At 39.2% G+C, this 19,783-nt stretch overlaps 1 protein-coding gene across 3 annotated transcripts in view; it reads right to left on the reverse strand.

Moving 5' to 3' along the window:
• C6 (complement C6) overlaps positions 1–19,783 on the reverse strand; it is a 59,096-nt gene that overhangs the window by 21,245 nt on the left and 18,068 nt on the right. For all 3 annotated transcript variants that reach the window (XM_044387056.3, XM_044387057.3, XM_026506886.4), the window contains 5 exons: positions 19,614–19,752; positions 13,999–14,199; positions 9,333–9,573; positions 4,352–4,474; positions 56–222 (listed from right to left, as the gene is read on the reverse strand). In XM_044387056.3, the coding sequence (XP_044242991.1) occupies positions 56–222; positions 4,352–4,474; positions 9,333–9,573; positions 13,999–14,199; positions 19,614–19,752 (871 nt within the window). The remainder of the gene's footprint in view (positions 1–55; positions 223–4,351; positions 4,475–9,332; positions 9,574–13,998; positions 14,200–19,613; positions 19,753–19,783) is intronic.

A 19,783-nucleotide genomic window follows, 5' to 3' on the forward strand; every position in this document is an offset into this window, starting at 1 on the left:
GCTTTAACAACTGCACTACCCAGGCGCCCCTTACCATAATATTTCTGACTCTTACCTCAAAGTCAATCACAGCAGGATTTTCCTTCACTGATTCTAACCACTCAGAAAATTCCTTCTCCGCAGGACCAGAGTTCCCCTTCTCCCACACCAAGGCGGCAGCATACTTACTCCTCCCGCCTCGAGTCAGAGATATGGATTTCTCTGCTCCCTGCAAAACCGACCCTGCAAGGAGTTTCAAGAAAATGACTCATTTAACTTTACTGCACATTCAAACTTGAAAGAAAAGCCTATTTGCACAGGAGGAGAAGTAGATGGTAGTCCGTAGCTCCATTAAATAAGCTAGTGAAAAGCAAGAGAACACTCCTCCTCATCCCTACAGGGAGTTTAGTAAAGAAATGGTAACAGTGTTCACAGTTACATTTATTAAGCAACTTGTATATGCCAGGCACTGCACTGATTGTCTTAAGTTACTCTCCCAACAATTTTGAGAGGTAGGTATTATTATAAACGCGGGCACTGAAGCCAGAGGTAATTTAGCCTGGAACACATGCACAGTTAACTGGGTGGGGAAGAGGTAGGAGGCTGGGATGTAAATGCAGGCCGAATCCAGGCTACTCTGCTCCCTGCTCTTGGGTGCCAAAGCTCCCACTTTTGATGTATATCAGCACGGGTCTTGGCCTTTCAGAATAACATAAACCACCTGGCTTCTGATAGCCAATCAGTTGACTGTCAGGCTGGAGATTTCCATTTAGAGTAAACAATGGATAAAATGCTTTTAAACTTAAAGACAGGTGTAAAAGCACAACTAACCAAAGAGAAAGAAAAAGTTAAACCTCACGTTAAGAGTTGGCACAATGTTTCTTTAGAAGCAATGACATTAACGTACCCAGCACAGATCTTTTACACAAAAGTTCAAAAACAATTCCTGTCAACTAACGGTGTCTTTAACTAATAAGGGCAGGAACTGAGTAATAGGGAATCATAGAAATAAAAGCAAATGAAGAGGAGGTTAGTAATACGGGTGAGAGTTAATGGCATGAATCTGGTGTCTAATTCTGCAGTATGGATTAGCCATGCCTCCGCTGTTTAGAAATTCTATAATAAGAGTCTAGAATGATCCGAACAATGGGTGAAATACTCTCTCTGTGAAGAAAGTAGTATCTCCTTTTCAAAGTGACGTTGCATAAGAAAACACAGCGGGGTATAAGAAAACATTTTAGAGGTTTTTGTATTTATTTTTCGTATAAAAAAGGAGAGAAATGAGTTTTTGCCCAAAACGTATCAAAAATTTCAAGGAGTTTTTAATGAAATATTTATTCGTCATTATAATATGAGCAAGACAATGAAAAATTCTGTTCATTTCATATAGGGTATCTTTTAAAATTTTCTCTTTTCCACATTTGTATATATTTTGTGTGCATAATATATTTTTAGAATACTACGTTTATAAAGTTTGTTAGTATTGTCTTAGTAAATATATTAGGGATATATAGTAAAAAAATTTTAATGATATCATTACAGATCTAAAAATTTGGAGTCCGGTGATTTAATCAAATGAGCTCAGGATTAGACATAGACAAATTATGTTTTCGTGTGTGCTTTACTCTTAAATGTGCTTAGATTTTAGGCAAATTTTCATCATGATTAATAAACATTTGTTGCGAATCTGCTATATGACAGGTTGAAGACTGAGAGAAATGTCAAATATGCCTTTTGTATCTGAAGGACCTAGACTCTCAATGAGGAGACAAAATAGGTACATAAATGATATTAGCAAAACTATAGAGAAATAAAAAAGGAAAGAAAGAAGGAAGGAAGATAAGAAGGGAGGGTAGGGAAGGAAAAGAAAGGTGCACAGAAAGACCAACAAAACAGTTCGGCTTAGTGTGACAGAGTGGTAGTTCAGGATTCCTACGTTAGGGCCGTGGAAGAATTCTGCAATTTTAGGCACTTGGGGGGGTGCTACTATGAAAGGACTTTGAGGCAAAGCTAAGACATGGGAGGGGGCAATGCCCTCCCAGCATGGGCAAAGACCTGGAATGAGGGGCAGCTGCTGCCATGTTCTGGAGACCATGCACATGGCCATCTGCTTGAGTTGAAGCTGAAGTTTCAGGTAGGGGAACAGCAGCGAAAAAGAGAGAATCTGGATGTGAAGCCAAGGAGACTGGACTTCATTCTGCAGGTTTAGAAATGACTACATTCCCTAGAAACATTTCATTTTGAGTTTGGAGAGTTCACACAATTCAGGAGTATTAGCAACATGTCACCTGGGCAGCGATGGATAATTGATAAATAAGTGTGGAGACCATTGTAATCTGCAGTGTCTCACCTTATGCCTACAAACCAAAAATTGTGGGACATTTTCTCATCTCTTTGTTGGATGAATTTTATAATTGATAATTGAACAGTTTTTCTTTTGAGTAAGTACTCAAGAATGTATATTCTCAGAATTCTGTCATGTTTTGAGATGTCTTCTTGTTACCTTTATATAGGAGATTACTTTTTTTCCTTTCAGAAATTTGTGGACATTATTGTGGTATAGCATTGAATTTAGTTATGGAGTCTGCGGCCAGTCAGATTTTGTTGTATTTGTTCTTCTGTGGGAGACTTGCTCTTTCAGTCAAGATAGTTGAAGAATTCATTTTTAAAATCTCTGTATTTAGTAAATTAATGAGGTTTTGTCTTGAAGTTGTGTATTTGAACACTATTTCTGATGCATATAATGAAATAAATTTGTTCTCTTATTTCAGGGATATATTCATACATAGTTGTGGGGTTTTTTTGTTTGTTTGTTTGTCTTTTGTGTTTTTTTTTTCTTAACAGTTTTCCTGTTTGATTTCTTGGGATCTCTATTTCAGGAACACAAATTCCCACAGATGAAATGATATTTGTCATTCCATTTCCACCAGATTTTCCTTAATAACTGTTAACACCTAAATTTCCCGTGCACTTACTATGAATTACTTTATATCCTTCCTATATGTGATTAACTTTCTTGTTTTTATTTTCAGGCAATTATATTTTGTTCTTGCAGTACCTAATTTATTTAGAACTATAATGGTGATATTTTTCAATGTTTGTGTGTCTTTGTACCTTAGCTTTGAAATTTGCCTTTTCAATTAATTCTTATAATCTTTTTGTCCTGAGCACTTGATTTATTGAATTCACATTGTTGTTTAATTTATTGCATGAAAAACTGGTATAGACCCTACATCCATTCTTTGGTTTATATTACTAGGTTATTTGTCTGTTTTGCGTGTTCTCTTTTTCCTTTTTCCTTTTTTCTGCTGTAATATGAACACGTAGTTTTCAAACCAATTCTTCTTCTTTTGCTTATGCTTAACATGGGCGTATACATGTAGACCATCTATATGGTCTGATATTCAAAATTATCTATCTATTATTATAGGAAATATTTTTATTGGTTCCTTGTCTGTCTCCCCAGGAGAATATAAGCTTCCTATTTTAGGAGTTTCTGTGATTCTGCTTCCCCTCGTTGTCAGAATGAGTAGCCATCAGTCAGGCAAAGTCCAGTGAGCAAGAGAACTTTATTCAGAGGAAGGAGTTATTTATAATGGCAAGGCACAAGAGAGAGCAAGACTTATGTAGGAGACTATATAGTTTCGCTAGGCAGAGAGGGAGAGAGAGAGAGAGGCAGGAATGTATCTTTAAGGCTATGTGAAACCAAGACATGTTTAAGCATGAGAACTGCATGATAAGGTTTGCCTTGGAAAAGTCTCCTGTCACAGGAAATGTGTAGAATAGATTGGCAGAAGGCATCGGGAGAGGCAAGGGGACCAGTTAGGAGGCTTCTGTGGTAATCCGGGTTGGAGTAATGAGCAGAGAGCATGCCCATGCAAACGAAGAGATGGGGGTAACTGGGAGAAATATCAAGGACGTAGAGTGATTACCGACTGGATACGGAGGCTAGAAAGAGGGAGAACTTGAAGACAACACTCAGGTTTCTGGTGTGGTTGCTGGAGTCTTATTTACATACGTCTCTTGGAAGACTCTTAATGGTTATTTAGACGTATACTTTGTAAGCTCCTTGATAGGAAGGCCTGCTTGACACTCATCGTTACATCACAGTCCCCAATACTGAGTTCCACCCATGGGAAAAATTGATAAATGTTAACAGCCTAAGTATACAATCAAGAAAACCTTAACTATTTCCCTTGTGAGTAGTGCTAATGATATTTTACGTTCCCCTTTCCCCCCACCACACAGAGGGCTCTGAGGTAGATAAATGAAATAAAGGAAAGCTAAACGCAGCACAGTCCAGTGTAACGTGGTCTCCAACCACTGACCCCGCCGGACGGGTAAGCTGCTAGGAGACAGTAAGGACTCGTACCTTCGTATTTCTCTGACATCTTGTTAGTGGTGCATCGGTGTTCCACCTTTGTTCTCTTGAAACCGAAACGGCGTTTCTTTGTTTCGATCCTCACACAGTTTCGGATTTCTTCCTCTGTTAAACCTAGGAAATGGAGTACAAACAAAACGTCCTGAGAACGCACCACTGAGAATTCAGACAAGAGGGCCGGATACTCCGTATCAGCTCCCATCTTCTCCAACTCCTGTAAGGCGGAATGAGGAACAGCTCTCACCTCCAGATTCAGTCCTTTACAGGCCCTGGGATGATCCTGAGCAGAGGAAGTATTTAAGAGTCCCTGCTGTCTCTCCCTTCAGCACTGGCCCTAAGAGGCAAATTCAAGGTGGCTGTGGCCCATCCCATGGGACTCAGGTCGGTCTCTCCCTGTTGCCTACACACAAGGAGCCTCAAAGCTTGCCTGTCCTACTGGCCACAGCCACTCTGTAGCCCTGAAGCTCAAGAGAGGAACACATGTTCTGTGTGGTGCCCCTGTCAGGCCTTCTTTCTGGGCCACGGCTGATTCTGTGAGGCCTGAGTCCTCCTCATTTATCTCCCAGTCAACACCTAAAATGGAAATCTTGTTGCCCATCCCTCCTTCCCTGAACACTCATTCTCATACTAGTCTCCCTGACTCAGATGCTCATTCCACCTGTACCTCCAAACCCCTTTTGTTTTCTCTCAGAAATTCTGACTTGCTGACCTAAGAACTCTTCTCAGTGTCCTCCCTGCCTGTTCTCTTCCTTATCTTCATTCGAGCCTGCACTCCTTGTTTCTCCTGTTGTCTCCGAGGGAGGTGGATACCGCGTCATTCACAGCCCTGGAGAGCTGGGCTGGATTTCCTCCTAGCTTCCCAGTGCTGCCATCGGACAGGGAGTCTTGTCAAAACCTGATGCTCCAAAGCTCAGGCCATTCGGTTCTAACATCTTTAGTCCTCATTGTTCTCGCCTTTTACCAAACTCCCAAGCATCACTTGTTGAAGAACTTGGCCTCTGAGTCACTCTTCCCCACTCCCATCCTTGCCTGTATTCTCAATGACTTCAAAATCGATGCCACGTCGGGGATGAAGGGGGACACAGTGCAGGGAAACGGGTCTGGCTATCTGTAGGCTGAGCTGCTGCTGCCTGTCTGGGGTAACTGGAAGAGAATCAATGTTTCTTTTTCCTTAACAGCTTCCAAAGCCTCCTGACCTGCTACCTGAAACACCAAAATTAGAATCCAGATTTTGGTTTTTGTTTTTAATGGAATTTATTTAAATCAAAATATAGCTGACACAAGAATGCAGTTTTTTTGATTGTTAGTTAAAAATTACCTTGCAAAACACAAGCACACGAGAGACAGAGCTGTTAATATCAGCCCCTAAGCACCTGAAGCAAAGAAGTTCATCAAATCCTGATATGGGCGGTTGTAGATTACAATCAGCAGAGGAGTATTTTTAGAGCTTCAGGTGCAGTGTGGGTGTGCTACTGAAATTGAATTCTAAAGGTACAGATCACTGAGACACGAGGCCAAGTAGAAGAGGATGGGGTCTGCCTACTTCCCAGTATTTTCAATAGTTTGACACCTTTGAAGAGAGGCATTATAAGTTGGTGGTGAAAAATTCTGGTAGCGTTGTTCTAACAAGTAGGTCAGTCAAATGTTTAGGCCATGTTAGGAATTTCATGCATAGTTCCCACCCTTTTTAAATTTTTTCATTAGGTTTTTATTATTTATAAATGAAAATTAAATTTGATGTGTCCAATTCATTAACCATAACATAATTAATCGACTATCTACTTAGTTAATTTCATTTTCTGAGGGCTAATGGAGAATCTTAAAAGATTTGAATGATGAATCCCTCTTATGAGCCATGGTGTCGGTCACACAGTGATTAAAATATCAAGGCTTTAGCAGTGAATTTCTGTGCACGCCTTTCTTCCCCTGCATTTCCTGTAGCTTGCTGCCTGACCCCTACCCAGTTGCTGGATCCTGCAGCACTTGGCCTCTTAAACCTGAGTGTCCCTCTGATGTAGCACAGGGGACAAGTATTTCAGAAATGTCCTCCACTACTCTGATGGGGTGAAGGTCAACACTGTTAGTCAAAAATGTCATACGGATAAATGAGGGGGCCTATAATTGTTCTCCAGTTTGGAGTAAGAAGTGACTTCTCAACAAAAGGAGTTTAAAATTACCATCTTGCGTATTACGATATTTTAATTGTTTAATGTTTTTACTTTATTTCTGAAATTCTTTTCAACTAGCACAAAGAAGCAATGTCAACTTTTATTCAAGGTCTTAAATTGACTATGGGACACTGAACAATAGAGGAATAAATGAAGGATGCAAATAAAAAGCAATTTAATTTTGTTTTCCTCTTCTTGAGGGAGAAAAGGTACTATGAAATATTCAGGTCATGTTTTTGAAATTAATGACAAGGGATACAATTCTTCCTGAATAACACAAATTAAACTAAGCCTATACTCTAGTTCCATGTTATGGCTAAGCAAAGAGAGAAGAAATGGAAAAAAGAGAGGAGGCCGCCAGAAAATATATTCATCTAGAGAGTGGGCAAAAACAGGTACACGTACCCACCAGAGAATTCCATTTTATTGAGATGTGTTTCTGTCTGGGTGTGCTTCATCTTTTTTTTTTTTTTTAAGATTTTATTTATTTATTTATTTGACAGAGAAAGACAGTCAGCGAGAGAGGGAACACAAGCAGGGGGAGTGGGAGAGGAAGAAGCAGGCTCCCAGCGGAGGAGCCTGATGTGGGGCTCGATCCCAGAACGTCGGGATCACGCCCTGAGCCGAAGGCAGATGCCCAACGACTGAGCCACCCAGGCGCCCCTGGGTGTGCTTCATCTTAACCACAATTAAAACTGTGCACCAATATTATTATTGTATATATACACACACACACACACACACTTATTGAATATAAGAACATGTATTACATATAATAATATTAAATATAGAAATACACTTAATTGAATATACCTATATGTACTATAAATGTATATAAGTATTATATGTACATACTATATATAAATGGGTGTATGAGTACATAGGTGTATATGGTCATTTATTTCCAGTTTTTCCTATCACATCTCAAACTCCTTTCTTTCCCTTATTATGTGCACCTGTTTCTACCTCTATAGAGAAAAAGATGGAAGATGAGAATGTTTTGGTAGGAAAGTATAGCTCATCGCTCCATTTCGGTCATGGGTCTTCAACTATTAAAATGTTGGATGGTTGATTAAAGATTCACATGGTTCTTTATTTGATCTGATCTCTAAGCCTTTAGAGGCTTTGCTCAGAATGCATGATGAGTATAGCTGATCAAGTGAGAAATTATTCTCTGGGCTATAGCAGCAAGGGACCAAAATAATTTCATCCCAGGGGTGAGATGAAACCAGTTAAGGGCCAGAGATTTCCCCCAACCATTTTTGCTCAGCATTAATGTGGTAACCTCGTGGCAGAAGGTATCAAATTCATCATACGGACATTGCTCCAGTAGGAAGGATAACCAAACTGGAGCACGAGGGTTAGGCAATGTGGAGAGCCCAGCACAGCATAAATCTTTCGGATTTCAGTAACTCCGTCACGTACAATTTTTAGGCCCTCTTACTGAAAGTCCTTCTCAACGACATTTAGCTCATCTTCTCTCTTAGGTAAGTAGATCATGATGGATAGCTGGTCACTTAAAATTTGGAATAACTGAGGGCAGCCACATTAAACATTAGCATTTGCCATCATGAGATAGAAGAGAGGAATTGACACTCTACTGACCCCACGGTTGGCCTGATGTTGTTTTTTTAATTAAATTCCTGCTTTCTTTCTTTCCTTCTTTCTTTTTAAAGATTGATTTATTTATTTAAGAGAGAGAGAGAGAGAGAGAGAGAGAGAAAGTGGGATGGGATGGGGCGGAGCAGAGGGAGATAAAGAGAATCCTGAAGCAGACTCCAGGCTGAGCAAGGAGCCAGTCATGGTTCTATGCCAGGACGCTGAGATCATGACCTGAACCTGAACCAAGAGTCGGCTGCTCGACTGACTGCACCACTCAGGCACATCCTGGTTTCTTTTGTATAAAAGTCACATGATCGAGAAGTCTTATTTATCTGGGGTAATTGGTCAGTTGAGTTCTGGTTACCCTACAGTTTCCTAACCACGTCCTTAAGATACTCATGATAGAATCATCCCAAGGGCCTTGTGTCATTTCACAAAAGAGTCTGAAAACAAATTTATCCAAAGGTGCTTAAGCTGTATAATAATTACTATTGGCAATTCAAGATAATAGTTAAGAAACCAAGGCTTATTTATAAACCAAGGCTTATATTGTTATTTTACATGTAAGAAGCTAAATACCCCTGATTATATCCCAAAATATAAAGCTGTAAACTTTCCTCCCAAAAAGTGCTTCTCATCTGGCTTCAAGTTTTATCACCAGTAGGTGCATATCTAGCCCACATTAACTTAGTACCTTGTCAAGTCCTTAATTGTTCTTTTATCTTATGCCCTTGGCTTTTACTTAAAAACCATTAAAAGAAAAAGACTGCTAGAGAATTTCCTATAATTATTTTCTACAAAATTATTATCTCCTATAAAAATGCTATAAGTAAATTATCTTTTAGAGTTTAATTCCACGACAAATTTCATTTTTCTTGAGATAATAGCATGCATCTCTCTTTTAGGTTACCACTACTGTGTAGCTTATGATGGTCCCAGATGTCAGGAAATTCAGAAACAAACCTCATGTCCAATCAAAGAGGTTATGTATATTTATTTTTCCTTCGTTTTTGGTCCTAATTTTCTATTTTTACTTTATTTGCTTGAGTGTGTACCTTTTGGTTGTTCTTCATATCATTTTGGAAAAAAGCGGAGTCTAAAAGTTGATAAAGAAGAATTAAAATGAAAGAGTAACAGAAAAGTGAATTGCAGGCAATAGAATCTAGTTGAAAAAAAAAAAAAGAGGGCTGCAAAAAGCCTACCTGAGTTCCTGAGTTCCTCCAGGCTAAACTGGTAGAGGAGGTCATACACACCACCCAGGGAGCCAGAGGTGAAATAGTGAGTCCCAAAGTCATCAAATATCCGGCTATACAAAGCAAAGTTGTATTCCAGAGGCAGGTGGTTAAGTGCTTTCAAAAAGACATCAGAAAGCTGCAGATCTTCAGTTTTCATGGTGAAGTTTAAGACTTTTATCACTTTATGGACCCTAGTAAAACTAGAATCCTAAATGGAAGAGGAGAAAAGAATAAAACAAGAAAAAAGGAAAAGAAAAAAACCAAGATGATTAAAGGTAATGGCAGTTTGAAGTGTTAAGCTTTTAAATGTCATCTAGTTACCCCGAGCTTCATCCCAGCCACAGCACGGCAACTTCCACTCTCCGTGCCACGCACTCACACACACAATTAGAATTTTTGTTTTATTTCTCATCCCAGCCACAGCACGGCAACTTCCACTCTCCGTGCCGCGCACTCACACACACAATTAGAATTTTTGTTTTATTTCTCAGGACTTTTTCCTGAGAAGGTCAAAGTGCTGAACAGGTAAGACTATCTCAGTAATGTGAACTGTGTGACCGAGGCTTAGGTTTGGTAGCAAGATCTACCAAAAAGAGATCAGTGATCGGAAAAGTAAACCTTTCACTCTTGATTGTCAGTCATGGTTGTGTCCCTAGTGTTTATTTAGAAAGCCTTGCTAATGCGGGACATTGAGAAAGGAGTGCATAAATTTTTCATTGGAAGTTATGCAACTGAGATTCAAGTCACAGCTTTGTCCCTAACTGAGAAAAGGCATTTGTAGTTCTGAGGTCCGAGGTGTCTGTGCAATGTCACCTGGGGCACAGATGAAGGCCCTGCAGTGGGTGACACACCACACCCTTTTCAACTCTAAAATGCTGATTCAAAATTACTTAGGGTTAAAATGAATCAACGTTATTTATATTCTCTCTCCTTTACCCATAAACTGGAATATTTGTTTGAGAGTTTTTTGGTTTTTTTTTTTAATTGTTTCTTGTTATGTCAGGTTAATTTATGATTTGTTGGTTGGTATTATACCCAAGTCTCATTCCATTAAATTGTCCTTCCACATATCCACTGAGTTTTATGAGTATATCCACATATACCGTTCTTTTAAAAAATTTCACATACTTTACCTACCTCTCAATTTTAGCAAATTGTAGTGTTTGAGTAATAGCAGAGAGAGGAGCGTATTTTAGCAAAAGAACTTTATCGCAGCTGTAAATTATTAAATAGCTATGTTCCTGTGTGCTATAATTATGGCATAAAATGGCTGCTAACACAAAAGAAAAGAAATAATCACAAAGATTAAAAAAGAGTCACCATTCACACTTTTCCCTCTCTCTTTCCTTTCTCTCTCCCCTACTCCTTTCCACCCTGGCCCCCTTCTTGCCTTTAACACATTTATCTGAAACATTTATAAACCAGTTCTGTGAAGCAAATCTTAGCGTTGAGACTCATGTATATATCCATGTCTCTTTCAACATCTCCATTTCCTTGCTCATTATGGACTATATTTTTAAGCAGTTGTTTCCAATCCTGGGTATGATATTAGAGCAAGCTGGGGGACTTAAAAAAAAAAAAAAAAGCCAGAATCACATGCCCAACCCCAGATATTCCAAATCAGTAAGTTAAGAGAAGGGCCATGAGATATATATTTTTACTCCCTAGCAATTCTGATTCTAACTTGTTTTAAGCATATAATTTGCGGAGTGGGGGGAGGTGGAATTGGCTAAATGGGTGATGGACATTAAGGAGGGCATATGTTGTGATGAGCATTGGGTGTTATATGTAAGTGATGACTCACTATATTCTACTCCCGAAACCAATACTATATTATACGTTAACTAACTTGAATTTAAATAAAATCTTGGAAGGAAAAAATATATAATTTGCATTACTCAACTATAAAATGGAATGAAATCTTGCCATTAGCAATGACATGGAAGGAGCTAGAAGAGTATAATGCTAAGCGAAATAAGTCAGTCCAAGAAAGACAAATACCAAATGATTTCACTCATATGTGAAATTTAAGAAACGAAACAAATGAGCAAAGGGGAAAAAAGAGAGACAAATCAAAAACCAGACACTTAATTACAGAGAACAAGTTTATGTTGCAGGGTGGGGGGTGGGGGGGTGGGATGGGATGGATGGGTAGGGGGATGGGTGAAATAGGTGATAGGGATTAAGGAGTGCACTTGTGAGGAGCACAGGGTGATGTATGGGTGATGTATGGAAGTGTCGAACACCTGAAATGAATATAACCTGTATGTTAACGAACTGGAATTAAAATAAAAACTTAAAAGGTAAAAGCATATAATTTGGTAAGTTTGAGGGAGACTATGCTACCTATAGCCCATTCTAAAATGCACTAACAATTTATGTTATAAAAGGAATCTATTTTATTCTCCTTTTTTCTTTTATGTGTTCATATCACCAGAGCTCTACTCTTCTCACAGTTCGTTGAAATTATGAATAAATGAATGAGTGAATAAGCAGATAGCCTGAAGTGTAATGTAGTAGATATGAAGAGTGGGCAAACTCAGACAAACTGATTTCAATGCCCAACTCTGGCATTTACTCACTGTAAGATCACAGGAATCACTTAGCTTCTTGGACTTCAGTGTAGTACTTGACAGATGGAAGATATCTGATAAATATTTATTGCATTAAAAATAAATGTATGGACTTTAACTTACTCATCTGTAAAATGTTATTAAAAATATCTATTCTGATTCCCTATTAGCGTTCTTTTGAAGATAAATGAAATGCCTAGGAAAATTGTCTATAAAGTGCTTAAAATCTCTTATTTATGAAAGTGTATGAATGGATGAATAAATAAAAATATGAGAGGCACTATGTTGTAAAGGCAGGAGGAACCATAAAATGGCGCCCTCCAGCTGCGGGTCCCATTTGTTCCAGTGTGGGTAACTCATTATACCTCCCCCCCTCAGGTTCTATGATTTAGGGCTCAGTTTTCCCATTCATCTCTTTGGAAAAAACAAATAGTACACAGTAGTGGTTGTAGTGAAGAACAGATACAATTTTAAAAGACATTTGTAAATGCCTAAAAATGTCCACTAGAAACCTATCCCCTAGGGGCGCCTGGGTGGCTCAGTGATTAAGCGTCTGCCTTCGGCTCAGGTCATGATCCCAGGATTCTAGGATAGAGCCCCGCACGGGGTTCCCTGCTCAGCTGGGAGCCTGCTTCTCTCTCTCCCACTCCCCCTGCTTGTGGTCCCTCTCTCGCTGCCTCTCTCTCTGTCAAATAAATAAATAAAATTAAAAAAAAAAAAAAAAGAAAGAAATCTATCTCCTAAATTGGAAAACATGTCCAGGAGTTTTCATCTACGAATAATAAAAGAAAAAGGAACAGAAGCAGAAAGGTTAATGGGTGGAGATGTCTCTTTACATATTGAAAGAGTTTCATTGGTTCCTGGCAAGATTAATGGAAGAAGTCTAATACTTAAATACAACCTAAATTCTCAACAACAACAATAAAAATTATAAATTTCCAGAGAGAGAAAATAAAAGAAAGAAAATCAGCTCTGCATGTGATTTTTCCTTTGCAACAATGAAAAGAAGATAGTAGAATAACAGCTACCAACTACCAAGAAAAGAAGACCGTGACCCGATACTCCTATATTGGGCCAAGCTATTCCTTTATTGCTCAGGGAAAATGTAGGCATTTTAGATATATAAGGATTTAGGGAGTAAATGTAGACACACACACACACACACACACACACACAATATGTAAAATATAACACAAATGTAAAATACTATGAACTTGGAATTTGTAAGTGTTACATGAGGAATCTTTAGATAGAGAAGACAAGAGTCAGAATAAAATACAAACTAATATATGTGATATAAAAATGAACACAAAACAATCCTAAGGAAGGACTTGGAACACAAAGGTTTTGAATTATCTCAGTAAAACTGAGGTTTTGGAAGAAGCCTGTAATGATAGTGGTGGGGGAACAGAAAGGTAGATCCGTCTTCAAGGAGATAATGGGGATGGGGTGTAGAGAAGTAAAACATCTTTAGGGGGCTATATTACTTCATGTGGTAAAAGAAAAACATAGGTTAATTATGCTGGTTAATTACAGAAAGATAACCACAAGCAGAATTTAAAAGTTTAGTAGCACTTCCAGAATGACCCCAAGGACAAAAAGCAGTAAACAGAAATCTGACAAAGACAGCAAAAGTAAAGACATAGGAAACAGCAACAAAATAAATTGAGTAAGAAAAATTAAAAATGGAAGAAATATGATCAAGTGTTTCAGTGAGTATATTAAATCAAAGAAGACAAAATTTCTCTAGCAAAGGCCTGTCAGATGATGCTAAAAAAGCAAAGTTCTGTTACATGTAGTTAATAAACAATACACATAAAACCCTAAGACAAAGAAAACTTAAAGAGAACACGACCATAAGTACAGCCAAATATATACATCATTGTATGTATTAGCTCTATAACTTTTGAAATCGGAGGTAACAAGGTAAATCTATTTAAATTTGTGTGAGAAATCTTACTGATTTGATGTCAAAACCTCTCCCCTTCTCATTGCATGATTGCTGGAATTGGTGTTAATTTTTCAAAAAGAATAAAAAGATTGGGAACCATCTTGATTACCTTTCTGTGGGAGGCTTCAATGGCTTGTTTGAAGGCAGAGTTATGGGTGGTGCTTTGAGTTTTCTTTGAGGAATAAAAAATTGGTATATGAAAACTGTCACGCTCTTCCCTCGAAAATAAAGCTTGTTGATTTTCGTTCTTTGTAAGAGGAATTAAGTCCTTGTAGAAATCTGTTTCCAAATCATCTTCTTCAGTTTTTACCTGGAGAAAAATCCATATGAAATAAGACATAACTTAGGAAATACTAGAGCTACTTGTGAAGATCTAATGCAATGATCCTTCATTCCTTTATGCATTCAATAAATATTTGTTAAAGACCCATTTTGCTAGAAATAAAGGAAAAATTAGTCCCTGTCCTCAGGAAGTCAATAGTTTAGTTAGGGAGAAAAACAATCACCAGCACTTAATTCAATATGGGAAGTGTTGTGCTGCTAATGGGATTGGCATAAATAACCCTAAAGCCCAGACAGGGCACACCAGGTAGGTCTCCATCACGGAAACTACTTCTGCACTGAAACTGAACAGGGTAATAAGCAACAAGGGCTATTTTTAGTCTGCCTGTGAATGTGATGCTCTTTGCAATCTAATTGAAGGTATCTTCCAGAAAACTGAGGCCTATAAAAGGGGAGGACAGATCTGTCCTGCCCTGCTCTGGTTCCATTCCCGCCACTTAGCCTGCTCTAGATGTTGGGCATCAGCACTCTACTGGCTATGTCTGTGGGCAGAGGCCAAATAATCGATTGGTTCTGCCTGGCAGGTGGTTACCAGCCTTCACTGACCGGGTCTGGGAAGAGGAGAAAAACACAACCAGAGGAGCTTGACTTGAACTAGAAGTAGAGCAGAAATTTTCCAAGTACAAGTTAAAACCCTGCTATGGTTATACTGGTAAAAAGAGACAATGGAAGAATTATATATATAAAAAAAAAAAAAGAAGAAGAAGTTGCAAAGTAAATTGATTGAAGAATACTCCATGTTAAAGGTGCTTGTCTGGTTTGCAATGGGAAATTTTCTTGTTTTAAAATATTCAGTACTAAAATGCACTGTGAGGCAAACCGCATGTCACAATCAGATAGCTTGTACAATTAGTGAAGGAAAGACAAAATAACCCAGCTGCAAAAGAGTCTTGCTCAACAGTAAGATACAGTCAAAAGTTTAGTGCTACTTTCCGATACTATGGTGCATGCTAGTTAGCATTTAAAGGGCCCACAAATGAAGCTCTTCAGTTAACGATGAAGCAATACGATCATATTTAAATATAGCTGCTGACATTCTTTACCATTTCTCTAAAAAGCTCAGACTACAAATATTTTGTTTATGAATTAGCTCTTACACAAGAAAAGATGTGTCAGCTTAAAGGAAAAAATATTAGAATGGAAGGAAGAGGGCTCAGGTATCCTGGGCAGAAGCTCAGAGACAATCTGCCCATGTATATTAACTTGGTGGAAGAACAGGTTTACGGGTGAGCAGGGCTGAAAAATTAGATTGAACGGGGAAACTGGGGTGCGGCCTTGCATGCCCTGAGAAAGTATTTGGATTGACTTCTAAAGGAAGATTTTGCATGTAATAGGGTCTTTAAAATGTTAACTGAGTGAATGAAAAATTGAGAGTGTTACCATCACTTTTGTGTTTTGCAAAGATCAAATTAACTATGGTTAATAAAGTGGAGGCGAGGAGAGTGGTTGTAAAAACTGTTGCAAAGAGCCATGTGAGACAGGATAATGGCCAGGTCTAGGGGAGTGGTGGTTGGGTGGAGAGAAAGTGGGGGGCATTTGAAAGATATTTAGGAGGTAAGTTCACAGAAGTTGTTGACCAAGTAGATATGGGGAAGAGAGAGAGGGAGACAGAGAGAGAGACAGAGATGATGGAAATGCTGTTCCATGAAAGAGAATATAGAAAGCAAAGGCAACTTTTGAAAGTATAGATTTTCCCTGGGAAGAGATGTTAACCAAAGTCTGGGGAAAAGGCTGTATTCCTCATTTACATATCATTACGTACATGCTGAGCCCATCCATGCACGCTGTCTGTAGACCCAGTGCGCTGACGACCTGGGACTGGATGGGCGTCGACACTTTTACTTTTGAGTTTGAAGAAAGATAGGTTTGTAGAAAGGAGCAGAGGAGAGATAAGAGGGACTGGGGGAATGGAGGACACTGGTGGCACCTAGTTTCCTGTGCTGTGAGGGTTAAAGACAGGACCTGAAGTTGTGAATTTCACAAGAGATTTGGGGGAGGATTTGAGGGATTACAGAGCTATGAAGATTTTCAGGCTTTGGGCTGCGGCAAGAGGCCATGGCTAGGTAGGTCAGTGTATTGCTAAGAATCAAAGTCTAGTGGTAACCACACTCTGCACTTGGCTGCTCACAGCAAATGCTTAGCATACGGCCAGAAGCAAAGCAGCACCACCTAGAAAAAGAGAGGAGTATTCCTGAGTAAGCGGTACAACTCTGGGGGCTGGTGCAGGAAGCATAGGGTGACCGAGCTCTGCAGTTAGCAGCTGGGGGATCCCCGAGGGGCAGAATTCTTCCTATGGTCTTCTAATCTGACTTCCTATCCAATGCCTTCCCTTCCCTTCCTTTCACGAGCCCCTCTCATCTTTGTGTATCAGTCAGCTCGTTATTTCATCTGTCTTAATGATCTCCAATACTATAGGAGAAGGGAAGTCAGATGCCTGCTGAGTTTCTCCTCCTCTACTGTTTTCATTGAGGTACAGCTTAGATTTGCACAGCTGCCTGCTAACAGCAAGAACAGAGAAATACGGAGATCAGGAAAAGTCAACCAGTCTCTTGTGACCTTGGATCTGGTTATTGACCCTCCTCAGCAGTTGAATATTACCTAAAACTCAATGACGTATGGTTCGAGATCAGCTCAGGTAGCTTCTGAAGGCTCAACAATTTTGGATCTACATTGATAATGAAAAGAGTCTCTTTTATTCTGAATGAGGATTTGGGGGCTGTATTTCCTGATGTAACGAGCCACCCAGACTTGGGTTACTGAGTTATGTGGGTAGATCCAGTGGTCTGCTAGTAAATGTTTCAAAACCAACTCTCGGGGAGGGGAAAAACCTATGATTTGCTATAACGCTTGCCCCTGGCTATGGCGTAATATTCCTACCACAGTTGATTCAAGCTACCTGCGTGGTGCCTTAATTCAAACTTGGAAAGAGATGTACGGTAGCAAATTATTATACAGCATTTTCATAACATAGATACAATAGATGTAGGTAACCTCAAGGGCATAGATGGGAAAATGTAGCAAAATAATGGAGAATTGACAAATTTTGAATAATTATCACCTATGTTTTTAATATTTTTATTTAATTGTAAGATTATATATTTCATATTTAGTAATGGCTACATTCATAAACTGGCTTGCAAACTTCCTAGAAATTTAACAATTGACTCTCGTAAGCTGGAAGAGCTCGCTGTAGCACACCACTGGTGAACCTCACAGGTGATACCTTTTAAATGACAGTTTACGAAAGGCACATATTGCACGGGGGTGTTTGTTAATGTCTTTCTTGCTCTCGCTGTCAAGGTCTCATCTAGCTCAAGCAGCACTGCACTAGGAGCCAGGAGTTCTAATTCTGATGTGCCATTTACTTGTTGCGTAACTCCGAGAAAGTTGTCTAACTTGGATCTTCTATTGGATGACAGATATAAACAATCTTCTATTTTTCTGGGAAGGTTGTTATGGGAATTGAGTAAAACACTATCGGCAAGTACTTTCAAAACCGTTAAGTATAAAATGTTTGGATAATAAATTTACCCAAATTTGCCCTCTTCTCATGAGCTGAGTTTAACATGTGATTTGTAAAACTGCATAAAATAGATGCTTGCTGAAAATAAAAGCAGCATTTGTGGAGGGAGGAGGATTGTTGTATTTTAAAAGTAAGCGTTTGGTTTCCCAGAGTCCATAGTCTCTGGGAAACAAACTGAGGGCTTCAGAGGGGAGGGGGGTGGGGGACTGGGATAGGCCAGTGATGGGCGTTAAGGAGGGCACGTATTGCATGGAGCACTGGGTGTTATATGCAAACAATGAATCCTGGAACATTGCATCAAAAACTAAGGATGTACTGTATGGTGACTAACATAACATAATAAAAAATTAAAAACAAAACAAAACAAAAATAATAAATAAAAGTAAGCGTATGGGTTGGTGGTTTAGGCGCTAGAAGACATCCTCCAACAGAACAGTATTATATGTAAATGTTTGGGTGTTGGCTCTGTCTGCAAAGTTTATTCAGTACATCTCCAGAGTAAGGCTATTATTGACAGAATTACTGTTTCTTTGGAACAAAGACTCTTCTGCGTTCCTAATTAGCATACCAATGAGACATTTTCCACCTCCCTGGGTGGTGCCTGACCCTCTGGAATTAGCACCTGGATCCGTGCGGAGATAGTGGATAGTTTCTTTACTTGGGCAGAGGTCAATTGCTAACCCTTGTCACTTCTATCTCCAGGCAGAGAGCGGACTTCTCAGGGTCAGTCTCCCAGAAGGTGTTTGAATTTGGCCTTTGGGCCACAAGGGCATTCATTCCCTATGCCCATTAGTAAAGATTAGATGGCTTTAAATTGAGCTGATCAAATTGGAAAACTGCTTGTATTTATATATATGTAACAGGTTTTCTAAAGGAAGGATTAAATGATTTTTGCTGAACTTATATTATCCATAAAGCAGGGTCAGAAATCATTGGACCCCCTGAAATTCTCTCTAGCATGTCAAATTTGTATGCCTGGATGTTACTATTAAAATCCTGTCTTCCCTGTTTGTCTTATCACAAATTAAAAGAAATAGATTGTTTACTTCAGTTCAACAATTTTGGAGCACTTATCGCGTGTAAGGCCCTGGGCTAGATTCTGGGAGTATGTAGTATATCGCTTGTTACACTTAGGAAAACAAACAGAAAACCAAATCAACTAATAAAATAGGAAGAAACGTAAGAAGAACTACCCCTATGGCATTTAGCTCCATCTTGATTTTTTAAGAAGCCAGCCACTCTTTTATGTCTAAGTGTTGTGGTTACCTGAGAGAACTAGCTAGCTATGGTAGGAGGAAATTTGGAATCAAGCAAACCATTTATCTATGTGGGAGAAAGTACAGCTAAATGTTCATTGGAGAAAGCGTGGACTCTGAAGCTTGGGAAACCTGACCTTGAATTTCTTTTTCTTTTTTTTTTTATTCGACAGAGATAGAGACAGCCAGCTAGAGAGGGAACACAAGCAGGGGGAGTGGGAGAGGAAGAAGCAGGCTCATAGCGGAAGAGCCTGATGTGGGGCTCGATCCCACAACGCCGGGACCATGCCCTGAGCCGAAGGCAGACGCTTAACCGCTGTGCCACCCAGGCGCCCCTGACCTTGAATTTCTAATCCCTGATTTATGAGCTGTTTGACTATGGGCAATTTGGTTACATTCGTTTTTTTTCGTCTGTAAAGTGATGATTAATAATAACACTGACCTCCCTGGGTTGTGGAAGGATTAAACACCAACCCATAATAGGTGATTTAAAATGTTCATTACCTTTGTATTCTGTCCCTTCATTCATCAATAATTTTTCTTTGGAAGTTTAGCTTATAATCACCATCAGCATTGGAGGGCCGCCACGACAGGCTGTCATACCTCAAAGTTGACGTTTTCCAAATTGGCTGGAACACGGTATGGATTACTTGCTCTACTGCTTCTGACAGTTTGACATATGCCTCCAGTGAAAGAGTTATCAAGGATCTCTCCTCTGGGCTCTCCTGCTAGAAAATGATACCTGCAAACAAAGTAATTTTCAAGAATTCAAT

The sequence above is a fragment of the Ursus arctos genome, unplaced genomic scaffold (genome assembly GCF_023065955.2).
Source record: "Ursus arctos isolate Adak ecotype North America unplaced genomic scaffold, UrsArc2.0 scaffold_15, whole genome shotgun sequence".
NCBI lineage: Eukaryota > Metazoa > Chordata > Mammalia > Carnivora > Ursidae > Ursus > Ursus arctos.